Source organism: Atta colombica, unplaced genomic scaffold, assembly GCF_001594045.1.
Source record: "Atta colombica isolate Treedump-2 unplaced genomic scaffold, Acol1.0 scaffold126, whole genome shotgun sequence".
Classification (NCBI taxonomy): domain Eukaryota; kingdom Metazoa; phylum Arthropoda; class Insecta; order Hymenoptera; family Formicidae; genus Atta; species Atta colombica.
Genome location: NW_017259213.1, coordinates 2,549,870 through 2,563,392, shown reverse-complemented (window position 1 = coordinate 2,563,392; position 13,523 = coordinate 2,549,870). Strand labels below are relative to the sequence as shown.

Sequence of the window (13,523 nt, the reverse complement as noted above, 5' to 3'; positions counted from 1 at the left end):
ATATATACACACACACACACACACACACACACACACACACACACACACACACACACACATATTTTTTCACACACATACACACACATAATGTATAAAACCTTTTACAATGTGCTTTTTGTTTCCTGTTTCTTGCTTTCTGCTATTTTTTACATCTTTTGCCTCTTATCCTGTTTTTCGTTTTCTATCGCTCGAGATAAAAGTTTATGAACTTTGAAAGGAACGAAAAATATGTGACAGAAAATTGTCGATAAAACGGTCGCAACGGAGGAAAAAAAGCAAGATGTAAAAAACAAAAAACAGGAAACAAAGGATATATTGTAGAATAGGCTTAATATTCGTAATACTAATATAAAAATAAATGCTAATGTTATTCATATGATTTAACAATAGAACTAGTTTATCATCAGTTGAGAATATAATTCACATATATGCACAGTAGCTGTATAAATTTTTCACATAATAATATCCAATACAATAAATAGTTTTCAATTAATATTTTTACAATGTTTGAAATACATTAACGATCATAATGATTAATGTTATCTATATGTTTTATTGTCTCAAGAAATTTAAATCTAACGGGACAAAAATTACAGTAAAAACATGATTTTATCATCTTCATAATTGCAGTAACAAAAAAATTTTCTTGTAAAACATTTTCAATCTTTATAGCATTTTACAAACAATTGTTTATCTATATGTGCTGTTAAAAAATAAATATGAAAGTAAAATTTCTAGCATTTTATATACTTTTCAAAATATTATAAATTATTGCATAAATGTGAATCGCAGATTGAAATCTAAATAATGAATATCATTTCGCATAATCACACAGAAATTCTCATAAAAATACATTAAATGGGAGAATAATTCATAGCACGTTGTTTATATCAAAATATGTAACTTATTACTCTTGAAATATTATATTTCTTAATTCTATACAAGTATTCGGTAAACACAGCACACATAGTACAAAGAAGACATTTCTAGCAATTGGAGCTTTTGTCAATTTCGTATTATATATTATGTTATATATATTATATTACATATACTTAAAATATAGAAGTTATAACTTCTTTGCCCATTCAAATATACTACCAGGCCATATAAAAAGAATATTCACACAACTTTCACGTAATATTAGTCGTTTAAACCCATTGTGGTAATCAGAAATTGTAATAATCAAATGGAAAGAAAAATGACTAGAGACCCTTTTCCAATGTTTTCGATTATATTTATGTTGTAACCTTGTTAATTATTTCATTTATTTATTATGGTATAACGTTTTTTAACATTTGGAAAAAAATTAACATTTTACTTCTTGATTCTTACGTTTTTCAGTAATAAAACATGTCAAACAACGCTGTAAATAAATTTAATGTATCAGATTTTACATTAAAACATTCTAAGATAATTCTGTACAGTTCTGTACAGGATATAAAATAAAATCTGCAGATATCTGTGAAGAAAATCTAAATCTTACATTTATATATTGAAAATTAACTTACAATCACTTGGAGTTAATAATAATAAAAAATTTATATATCAAATTAAATTAATCAATGTGAAGAACGTAAAATTGTATTCACGTATCATAAAATCACAAGATTGAAAAAAATTTTAATTTGTTACAATTCAAATTACTATGAAACTGATTAAAAATTGAAAGTAAACGTTGTTCCTCTTTTATTATTTGTAATCTTAATATTATAGTAACAGTTATAAAGCAGTAGCTATAAATTCGCGCGCGAAATGCAATTATAAATTAACATCTTAAACGACATTGGAAATTATATGTACTTTAATACATACTGTATTACATACGCTGCTACATCTGACAAACATGACGTCTCTATGCTGAACCATTTTCACCATCGTATACATTCCTACAGGATCAAGCTGGAATGTAACGATCTGTCGATGATAAATCAAACTATAATTGCATATGACTTCAAGTATAAATTGTATACAATATGATACAGTTATTTATCATAATTTACTGTACTCTGAAAAGTTCATCCCACTTCTTATAAACATTACAATTTGCGTATATATTCATATCGTCGGTGTTAACCAATACTGTACAGAGTCATCTCAACTTGAGAATCTATGAGATTCCACGGGGATTAATAGACAGGTATACATTGGCTTGAGTTTAAATCAGCTGACAGGCGGCAGGCATCATGGTGGTGATGGTAAGTAAAGCTATCATTCGGGGTTATTCGTTAGAAGATGATGATTCTCGCCTCTTCTCGGCATGCTTTTTCGTAAATTCTTCAGCATTTTTTAAAAACTTTTTTCTATCCTTCAGAAATTCCTCAGCTAAATCCGTTCTTAAGGGATGCTCGGGCTCAGGATCATTCACTAATGCTATCAAAGCTTGGATCACTGCAAATGTAAATAACATTTTTAATTGACGAGATATTTTATACATTTTCCACTTTTCTTAGAAAATAAATATGAGTTTTACGTTTGCCCTTTTTTAAAAATATAAATTTTGTAAATTGTAATTAACAGCAATTATATTTAAATTAGAAGCGTTTTTTTCAAATCGTTATTAAAACATAAAATAACCGTCAATGGAAATGCAGGAACTGACCTTGATCCGTTTTTGTAGCTGGTTTCCAGTTTTCTGCGCTTATAATTGGCAAACATATCTGACCCTTTTCGTCTACATTTGGATGATATATCTTTGTTTTAAAATTTATTCTTGGTGGTTTAAAGGGATATTCTGCGGGAAAATTGATTTCGATGCGAAAGGCGCCTTTGTTATAAGGTGGATTGTCCTATGAAAGAAAACGTCTTATTTTTCCACTGTATCCACTGATCACCAGTAAAATAATATGCATCACACATTAGGTCTGTTCTTTGTAGCTCAATTATGTACCAACTGTTCTTAAAATGAAATAGATAAAGAGTTTGTTCTATTTTAAAAAGAACTTCTTATATAGTTTCTTTTCAATATAAAAAGAAAAAGAAGATGAACCAAGAACTTAAAAAAAAAAAAAAATTTTAGCAAAAACGAGAAAATTTTAATCCAGTGGAGCAACAAAGAATAGGCCTGTTATCCCATTTGAAAAAAATTATAGCGGTATTCAACCATAGACATAAAATAATACGTTACAATAAGGAATACCTTATACATGTTCATTTAAGAAATGTTTCTAAATGATATTCTACTAAAATATAATAGTTACAATCAATTTTGTACACAGAAATTACAGTCTACAAATTATATAATATATAATTAATATATTGTACATTATATTCTTACAATATATGCAACAAACTTATTCAGTACTTACATATCGCTAATCAAGTATATAAATTTTCATACATTCATTTAAATGACTTTCCAGCATATCGTGGAATATCAAAATGTAGTTCACGATATTTGAAAACGAATATTTCACTTTTATATTGAAAAATGTTTTCCATACAAAGGATACAAATAGATCGAATCGATTTTATCAGTATCCGAATTAAAATGATTGAGTGACAAAAATGTACAAATTCACTTGATCCAATTAATGTATTTTAGATATGCATTAAGTAATTACATCTTTTATTTTTTTTCCTTTCTCTCAAGAACATAAGTTACGCTCCCACCTCGAATATAAAAGAAATATAAGAAGATACACTTGAGAGAGGAACGAGACGAGTCACAGAGTCACACGAAGACTCGCAGACGTGCACTTTGCACCCGCGCGCGCGTATTTTAGGTTACGTATTCCCCCGAAGGATACGACGACGGCGTGCGTCAACGTACCGGCAATATCAGGCCCTGCCAGTTGAGAATATTGGACTCGTCTACTTGGATATTTGTGAAGTTCTTCATCGCCGACGCCCTGAGGTCGCCGAGTTCCTGGAAAAAGTCATCACAGGTTGAGTTGCTTTGCGGGGTCCCATAGTCATCGTCGCGCCGTTTCGAGACCGAACGAGGCCTATCCATAGGAGAGGGGGGGAAAGGGGGCACGACGCATGCTGGACGGGCCCGGAACGCAAGGAACGGCTTTCCCGAGTCGACGAAGGCATTATAAACGGCCATACGAGAAAGAGTGTCGACGTCATTGACGAGGATCGGGCACTGACGTGCGAGAACCCGTTCCCGGGGGGCCCCGACCGTTCGCGTGAGAAAGGGCGTCCGCGATGACGCTCGCCACGACCGACTTCGTTGACATTCGCAGGACTGACCACGACGGCTACCTCGAATTTACCTTTTGCAGTCTCCTCGTAGCAGCCATTTTGAAAATAAATTCCACCAAAAGCAACAAAACTTGCCCAGTCCGCCACCAGTGCGCGTCTCCTGCGAACAGTTCCCCTGACAAATTTCCCAGGGCGCAAGATCTCGGAGGATGATAATTCTCCCCGACCGGTGGGTTTCCCAGACGAGGGAAAAGATGGCGACGTATTGCAGCGTCAACGAGTACGACGATCGGTCATGTCGTTTGCGCTTACCTCGAATATTCGTATATATATATATAAAAAGTTACCCACGGCTGCTTACTCGAATTAATTAGCTGCGATCAGCTGTGACGAAAGGAAAAATATGATGTTTTCGTGTTGTATGTCAACAAATTTTTAATAAATGTAATTTTAATGATCCCAATTGAGATTCTCAGAAAAATACAGATTCTATTTCAGTTTCCATTGGTGAAGTTCACAAAAATGTAAAGAGGATATGGAGTTTAGCTAGTTGTAATTTCTCATGAGAAGCGGTAAGCAGTCGCATAATTATTATTATTATTATTAATTAATGAAAGATTTAAATATTATTGTTAGCTAATGAGAGATTTTAATATTATTATTGTTAATAAAAGCATGGGTGTAGCCAGAATTTTGTTCAGGAAGAGTCAAATTAGAATTATAACTTTTGAACTTGGAGGTGAAAAGTAGTAGTATGGAATATTGGATTTGTTTTATATTATTATTTTTAATTATAATTACTGGTAAGAAATTCACAAAGTCACATTTAATTTATTAATTTATAACAAATCCGAGAAAAAGATCCTAAATCAAGCTGAATTAGTGTTTAAGAGCTTAGTTTAATTAATAATAATAATAATTTCATATATAATGATTTTATATTGTATACTATATTTACATACTACATTTATATACTACATTCAATCTTGCAATGGGTATAGTATATAAATTCATTCAGAATTATTTAAGCTAAAAATCCAGTTTGATCATTTAGGATTTTTATTTCCAATTTGTTGTATTTATATCATGGTTTTAAAAGACATTTAATATTATTTACTAATTTATTTTACTCTTAAATTTGTAAACTGATTCTCTAAATTAAAAATTTAAATTTAGAACACTTGGATTTTCATTTATAATCTTTCTGTAATTTTCACCTCCGATTCTTTCTTCTTTACCAAAATTAATTTTTTATAAACACTCATTAAGCATTTAAGCGGTTTTATTTTATTTTTTAAGATTTAGAGAGATCCTCTGCTCCTCCTAGCTATATCCATGAATAAGAGATTTTTATGTTATTGTTAACTATTGACAGATTTTAATATTTTAAGTGTTTTCAATTAATATAGATACATAAACTTATTTAAAATTTTATAGAAATGAAAATTTTCTTAAAGGTATACTTAACTCAAAATGAAAGACATACAATGGCAGAAAAATTTGTATGAAAATTACGGATTACCGGATAATTACACGGATAGTTCTTTCTTAGAGCAATTACGTAAAAATATAAAACCGAATAATGTAACAATAATAGAAGCGATAAGCTTGGGTGCCAGCATATCCACGAGATTGAGTGTCGTCGTTCTTTTCGTCATGATATTTATTTGGCTAAACAACGAATGGACCACTCCGAATGTTATCGTAATATCAGGGAGCATGTTGACGATTCTTGGGTATTTTACATACAACATGAAAGTACCAGATCGATCTATAAAACCAACGAAGGATCTGTGGACAGTATTAATATTTCTAACATTTGGATATATATTATCACCTATTTTAAAAACCTTGACAGAAACGATCAGTACCGATACAATCTACGCTATGACGATATTTATGTTCTTGACCCATTTAATATTTAGCAAATATGGATCGTCACATATTCTCTCGGACTCCTTGTCCATAACTTCTTCAATCTTTGGCTCATTAATGTTGGCCTCTAGATTAGCATCACCATTACATGCCTTTTCGCTTTTAACGGTTTCAGTTCAGTGCTTCGTATTATTACCTTATCTACTGTCGCAAATAAATAATCAAATTATTATATCAACCGTTTTGACAATTGGTACCATATATTTGCTTTTACATGTTTCACAAATTTTTTCTTACGTTTTTATTATTGCTGTAATATTCATTCATTTCATTTGTCCACTCTGGTATATCAGGTGTCAAAAATATAAAGATAATATTTATGGTCCTTGGGATGAGGCGGTAATCGCTTCTTAAAAAAAGAATTAAATTTTTCATCGATCATAGTTATAAACTTGTATATGTGTAACTTGTATATGTATTAACAAATATGTAATCTAAAATTGTACTTGTACTTTTTATAGTAAATATAAATGTAATAAATACAATATTCTATATTTATCACATCTTTACATATTGTTTATCTATTATTCATGTAATAAATAATTTGACAATATATTTTATTACAAAATACAAAAATGTCAGATAGAAAAAGAGAACTTGGAAGAAGAAAGTTAATATAATCTATTAACATATTTTGCAAAAGGTGTAAGAGGATGAATGATGTAAGGAAATGATTATAATTTTTTTTGATTCACTTATATAAATAGATCAAAATTGATTCTACATAGGATAGAGCGGGGCTGTTTTGTCCATAAAACAATTCCGACTACCAATAGTATTTGTTTTTAAACAGATTCCATGATGAGAAAAACCATGACATATTCAACATTTGAAGGTCGTGTTTACGCTTTCAAGCAGTTGTGCATGCCACATAGTTGTAAGCACATTATTACAAAGGAAAATAATTTGCTGCCATAGTTCAAGTTTCTGTGACTAAAGTTGAAATTGATGGAATAACTCCGCTTTATCCTATATAAAATTTAATCGATTTTAGTAAAGTAAATACTGTTCACATCTATTCCATATAACAAATGGTAATTAACGATAAATGGAATATATAAAAAAAATGTAATTAATTGAAACTATGTCTGTAGATACAAACGTTAATTCTTCATTATTTTATAATTATAAATTGTAACAATCTTTTAATTCGTCTTATGAGAGCTTCGATAAAGCTACGATCCACTGTTGCGTATTCATTGTGTGTTGTGTCCATCAATTGTGTGATAAAAGTATCCGTAAATGTAGAAACGAGTCCTTGTTTCAGCTCCATTAGTGTTTCTGACGAAACTTTCCATTCTATCATGCTTTCGTCAACACCACCCGAAGATACTATATGAATAAATATATTAGAATATTAAATTTTTATGAAGATTTATAAAATATACACTACAAATTTATTTTTTAATGAAAAATTGAATATCTTACTAACCGTGCACTCTTTGAGTTTGCCGTGATATAACTTGCATAGTATAAAAATCTAAGTGACTCCAAAGAATGTACAAAGCGTGCTCTATTATAAGAGAGCAATACTTTATGCTTTGTCGTTTATCCTTTATCCAGCGATTTAATTTCTGTTCAACAAGCATTCGTTGTTTTCCTATATCGAGTTCTACTTCGTTTTCAGACATATACTATCAATAAAAACAATGATATTAAACTTTAATATATGTATTACATGAGTAATAATTTCAATTGAAAGATTTACTTACTTTCTTTAATTCCGCTGTACTCATGTCGGTTATCACTTGGGCTTTCTTTATTAAGGAATCAATATGTGGCAACTCAGTGTGCAGCAAATTTGTCACGGAAACCAACTGTTCGACAATTGTGCCTAAACACACTCCACCAGAGGTATCTTTTAATTTGTCCTGCTTTCTTCCAGGTTTTGGTATTAAATGAGGATCGAATAGCACATTCCGTATTTTCTGATCCATACGACTATGTTGCATCTAAAAGTATTCATTTATAATATGAAAATTTAAAAAAGCATTAAAGTGTTTCTAGTAGATTGTCATGTACATTTCATTATTTTAGAACATTACTTGATTGCGTGTATACAGCATGACGTTAGCGACTATCTGTATGCAAGAAATATATTGCTGGTTTGCGTCAGCTTGTTGGTAATTATGATTTATCGGAATCGATTGCAATTGAAATTTGTTTAATAATGACAGCATTGATTTCTGTAATCGGTACAGATGTGCTCGCAATTCTCTCATTCCGGTGCTGCTCTCTAATTTATAATCGTCTATATTTATTTTTGCCAATTCCTCGTCCACGAGTTTGTACATATCTGAAAAGCAATTACATTTAAATGAGCGCATAATAATGTAAGAACAATTCACAATAGTTATTTCATAATAAGTATACAAACCTATATTAGCGGATCTAGATATTACACCAGTAAGACATGCAATTTCCTTCAAGAAAAGGACATTGGCATGCAAAACTGCATTTCTTAAAGCCATTTCCACGGTGTCCCTGTGACTTTGTAGAAATCCGCAAACTTGCACGGCGCATGATTGATTCTCCGTTCCTAGCGTGGTGAACAGAGCGTCGCAGAGATATAAAGCTGGTAAGAAAATTTGCTGATAGCGTTGCCCAACCGAAGGTATGAACGAATAATCGCCGCCCTCGAAGCCTTGGTTCACGTCAGGATGCTGATCGAATGCGCACATACTGGACATACAGGACAAAATCTTGTTCTCCAGCAGGCTCTCCGCGCCTGATCTCGTTGATGCCATCCTACAGAAGATTGCCATCTTTGCCTCGTACAGATACAAAGGTCGCATCGATTGCGGTTCCGGTTGCAGCATGTCTCGCAATAAATTGTCTGATTCCAATAGACTGTCTATCATGTGCTTCAAATAGCCTCTGCTTGCTAAATAGATCATCCACGCGTTATCATAATCCAATTCCAAGATTTTATCCAAGCAGGACAATGCGAGCATCTTACACACATCGTGTCCACCCGAACAATTGTGGCATAAAATATCCATCAACTGATTTCCAAAACTGTTGATGACCTGAATCGTCGCGTAACGTTGTGAGCGTTCCTGCACGGGCATGAGCTTGTTTAATGAATTGTCCAACTGGCTAATATACATAGAATCAATCGCATTTATGTGCTCGGATTTTTCTAAGCCAACGATACTCAAAAAATTCAATAAAGCCGCGTAAAGATGTGTCACGACTTTCTGCGAGGATGCACCAGCGTTTACGATCCATTGTAAGATGTGACTTAGAATAATTTTCATCATCGTTGTGTTGGATGGTGACGACGGCAGTAACTCGTTGTCCGATTGAATCACAAAACTATTTCGTAAGTTTACCAGTAGCATTAGGACCGTGCCGGATACTAACGTTTTAATCTCACTCAAAGCTTCGCAGGACGTCATCTTCTGTAGCAGGTCGTGTGACAAATTCAGCAGAAGATTTTGCCTTTGAGCCACCGGCAATTGTTGATTCGTCGCAACGGAGAAAAGTATCTCTGTAGTTTGGCACCAACCCTCTACGAATTTAACAGTTGCGTAGGATAAGACCTTCGTCTGATTCTTCTTCAAGGCATGTGCAAGTATAAACTTCACTTCCTGCTGCATAAGCTTGCGTTGGGTAGCAGTTGCACTGCTCTGTGTAACCGTTAATTCTTCGGTGATGAGAGAATGTAGTTTCCTGATATCGATAAGTGATGGACCGCCCATTAATGCAACGGGAATACTGCATTTACTCTGTACCTTTTCAATTTCTGATGGATCGAAGAATTCCCATGATTTCGTAGGTTCCAGATATAATTGAAAATCGATGTAATGTAAGAGATCCATCAGAAGCTTCTGAGAAGGTACAATCTGATCTTTGTCCTGACTGAAACTTCCCACCAATCGATGAATCAAAGAAGTCTGTAAACTACCACCAGCGACTCGCAACTCGATAGCTGCTATTTTCAACAACCAAGACATACAGCCAAGCTCAGTCGACCTATTTAGCCCTTGAAATGGTAATTTTGAAAGATGTCTCTGCACAAAGTCCTGATTACTCGTAGTACGTAAAAATCTGAGAACAGGTGTCGATGTTTTGCTATTAGCCGCTAATGTATGAAGGTAACAGTAACAAGCTTCGGTTATTTTGTCGCGACCGCGCTCAAGAGATTGTTCCAAAATACCCAGAATGGAGTGCAGACAAGTACGCGGAAATCCGAGGATTCCTGGTTGCTGAATAATGGTTTTCCTGATGTCCTTAGTTATTTCAAAACCGAGCAAATAATGAGCGAGATTTGGCGCAGGCCGTGTAATACTGTGCATCATCAAGAGTAGAATTCTTTCTTTGCAATTTCCAATCTGCCTGCTCTGATCATCCACTCTAATTGTCTCGTCGTCATCCTCCGAGATATTGTCCGCGTCTAGGCATTCCACAAAGCCATGTCTGACATTTGTCGCTAAAGTAGAAGTTGCTGTGAATGTCGACAGCAATTCAGAGTCTGCTCCAGGCTCATTAGTCACACCATGAATAACGCCAACTGCCACAAAGGCTTGTTTTGGTAGCCATGAATTGTAAGAAACGTATTTGACGATATTAATCATATGATCCGGTTTACCCGTGCGAGGATTCACTCCAAGTAGCAAACGTGATAGTCCAGTCATAATTTTGTTTACAGGTATGACAGTCAACTGCGCCATATAATTGATTTGCATCTTTAATCCACGCTCCAATATCTCCAAGCAATAAAGGCTGCAACTTTCGAGATATTTTTTGCCTGGAAAACTGTCGTAAGTATCGAAATGGTTGCAACCCTCGTCCATGATATATAATATCACGTGTAATAGCTCCGAATTAGTGTGTAATTGCGTCATTAAGTGATATCCCGGAGCCGAATTGACCAAAGTGGATTCACCGCCTTGTAGCTCAACTTTGCAGCCCACAAAATCTTCAACAGTTGGTTCGTATTGCTTTATCAATTTTGAGAATATCTTCAAGCAAGCTTCCGCTACCTCCCACTTTTCAGCAGGATTTTTATATGAACGAGTATGAAATCTTAGAAAGACAGTATTGATAATGAAATGCAAATATGGATCGAATCCTGGATTTCGTTGGCCTACACCCAATAGACGTGGTATTGGAAAATCAGTAAGTACATCTAATAGTTCTAACATGGCACGTGTTAACGGATATTCCTCGTTCCTCGATTCGATCTCTTCTAATTCTGTTTGCACACCTCTCGGCTGATAACTACTCGTTGTTGGTATAGTGCACAAAAACTGAGCAGCCTCCAAGCTTTGCCAAACAATAGAGGAACTCTCTGGTGATCTGGCCAGTGCTGCAAGAGTCCTTACTAGCACACCCTTCAAAGGTATTGGCATCGCACAGCTCACTAAGCCGATCAAAGACTGTAAAACTTTCCAATTTGGATGATCACATATTGCAACTCTCGACATTTCATCATTTTTGGCTATCACTTGGACAACCAATAGCACTGCCTCGAGACCTTTAACTTCCTGAGGCATAATTCCTTTGGGATGACATCTTTGCCTGTACACTGTATCTTGACTAGGAGGTAATTCCTGTCTCAAATTATAATAATATCGGTTTAAAGAATTGAAGAAATGATCCCATGAAATAGTGGCCGAACCGGATGATCCTATACAAAAAATGCATTTGTGTAATTTTTCACTATAAACAAATAACAAATAAATTTTGCTTATAATTGTTACATTTACCGTTTGGTTTAAAAAAATTAAAGGCATATCTAGCTGCTTGTGGTGATGAGGCGAGAGACGCTATCATTTTCATATATGGAACAAATAATCCTGCCGGTAATATCTCTCCAGCAAGACGTATAAATTTAAATAAAGCAACTTGTCTAGACGGCAGGCGATTAATGTATGCAGAAGCTGATACATGAGTCGTATCAGTATGATGACACCAATAATCCATGGCTAAATTTAGTTTAAATGAATCTTCTTTATACAGTTCTGCTATCATCAACATTAAATATTCAAAATGATTATCCAAATTCATTGGAGGTTCGATGCCTTCCTGTTGAAATGCTTGAATCAAACGCATGGATTCATCAGCGCGACTACGTAATTCCTTGACTTTAACGGGCATCAATAATATAAAGTCCGAAATCAGTGTGTGAAAATAGCGAACATAAAATTCCTCTTGATGTATGCAATTATTCTTAAACAAAACTTCGGCCATAAAATGAAAAGCTTTGTTAGCTAGAGCTGCTTCTATTAGTATTTCATCTTCTGTAGTAATGTTTTGAGATTGAAATTGAATGGTAGTTGTTTTGATGGTAATCATAGCTATCGCTAAAGCAAACTGTATCACTCCTCGCAATCCAGCACTCTCCCAATTTATGTTAGTGGATATTAACTTTTGATTTAGTTCCTCTAGTGCTTCCCTCTCTGCTATTAATGGCATTGAATTGATTAATTCTGAAAAAAATAATAAATTATTTACTTATAAAGTAAGTTTCAAGTTGACAGGCTGATAATAAAATATATACCTTCACCGTTTTCACGACTATGTAAGAAACTAAAATTAAAAGCATTCAAAACAGCCATAATAAGCGCAAGTGTAACTTTGTCAGGTCCTCCTTCACCTGCCTCAGATTCTACTTGACGTGTTTGCAATATAGATAATAAACGAAATAGAATTATATTTGGAAGAGACGATTGCGCAGACCATAAGTATAAGATATCAGCCAGATCTTGTCGTGTGTCATTATAAAGTTTCATAACCATCTGATGGTGCTTTGCTCCACCTAAAGCTCTATTTTGTTGCAGTAAATCTTGTTCCTATTTAAAATTATTTTGAGATTAATACATTTTAATAATCTAAATATCTAACAAAAAATTGTAAAATATCAGTTAATTTTTTATTAAGATCTTTTTCTTGATAGAATACCTTAGTAGGATCCATTTCCTCTAGCAGGGATAAAACTCTATTTAATAAGCCATCCTCTTGCAACTTATTCGTATAATCTGTAATGTGTCTAGTAAGAGCGACCGGTGCATCCACTGCCCAACTGTGACCAATTCGAGTATGTATCAAGGTTCTTAATACTGATGTCAGTGCTTTTCTTCCATCGTAATATAGAAGAACAGCTGTTAAACCACGTGTTAAACCAGGATGGTGTGGCATTTGAAGTTGAGCCGTACAGAGAAGATCCAATGCCATAAATTCATTTAAGTCATACATATCTGATATAATGAGAGTCTCATCTACTAATTCTTTTGATAATATTTGATGACCTAAACCAGGAAGAGTTATACCATCTGTAACTCCTTTTTTAATTTCCTCACGACTTTTCATGTTTTTTGGCTAAAATATAGATAATGTAATATTAATATAATTAAGAGATTGTGTGTATATAATTAGTACTGTAATATATTTAACATTATTATGTTATATATATATTTTTTAAATTTATAAATATA

General features: G+C 33.6%; 3 protein-coding genes across 3 annotated transcripts in view; 1 reads left to right on the top strand and 2 right to left on the bottom strand.

Moving 5' to 3' along the window:
• Positions 1–1,683: 1,683 nt before the first annotated feature.
• Positions 1,684–4,329, bottom strand: LOC108684103 (ubiquitin-conjugating enzyme E2 L3). The gene is made up of 4 exons (XM_018188196.1): positions 4,218–4,329; positions 3,770–3,865; positions 2,600–2,786; positions 1,684–2,388 (listed from the first exon to the last, which is right to left on the bottom strand). The coding sequence occupies exons 1-4, from the start codon at positions 4,242–4,244 to the stop codon at positions 2,219–2,221; spliced, it is 480 nt and encodes a 159-aa protein (XP_018043685.1). The 5' UTR covers positions 4,245–4,329; the 3' UTR covers positions 1,684–2,218.
• A 63-nt stretch (positions 4,330–4,392) lies between these two features.
• On the top strand, positions 4,393–6,435 carry LOC108684102 (phosphatidylinositol N-acetylglucosaminyltransferase subunit C). The gene is made up of 3 exons (XM_018188195.1): positions 4,393–4,565; positions 4,645–4,718; positions 5,604–6,435. Exon 3 carries the CDS (start codon positions 5,620–5,622, stop codon positions 6,433–6,435), a length of 816 nt encoding a protein of 271 aa, XP_018043684.1. The 5' UTR covers positions 4,393–4,565; positions 4,645–4,718; positions 5,604–5,619.
• Positions 6,436–7,195: 760 nt separating this feature from the next.
• LOC108694993 (nuclear pore complex protein Nup205) overlaps positions 7,196–13,523 on the bottom strand; it is a 7,160-nt gene continuing 832 nt past the window's right edge. Inside the window, exons 3-10 of the mRNA XM_018204695.1 lie at positions 12,991–13,407; positions 12,590–12,881; positions 11,796–12,518; positions 8,459–11,716; positions 8,127–8,377; positions 7,794–8,033; positions 7,514–7,715; positions 7,196–7,413 (exon numbers count right to left, since the gene is read on the bottom strand). Of these exons, the coding sequence (XP_018060184.1) occupies positions 7,196–7,413; positions 7,514–7,715; positions 7,794–8,033; positions 8,127–8,377; positions 8,459–11,716; positions 11,796–12,518; positions 12,590–12,881; positions 12,991–13,407 (5,601 nt within the window). The remainder of the gene's footprint in view (positions 7,414–7,513; positions 7,716–7,793; positions 8,034–8,126; positions 8,378–8,458; positions 11,717–11,795; positions 12,519–12,589; positions 12,882–12,990; positions 13,408–13,523) is intronic.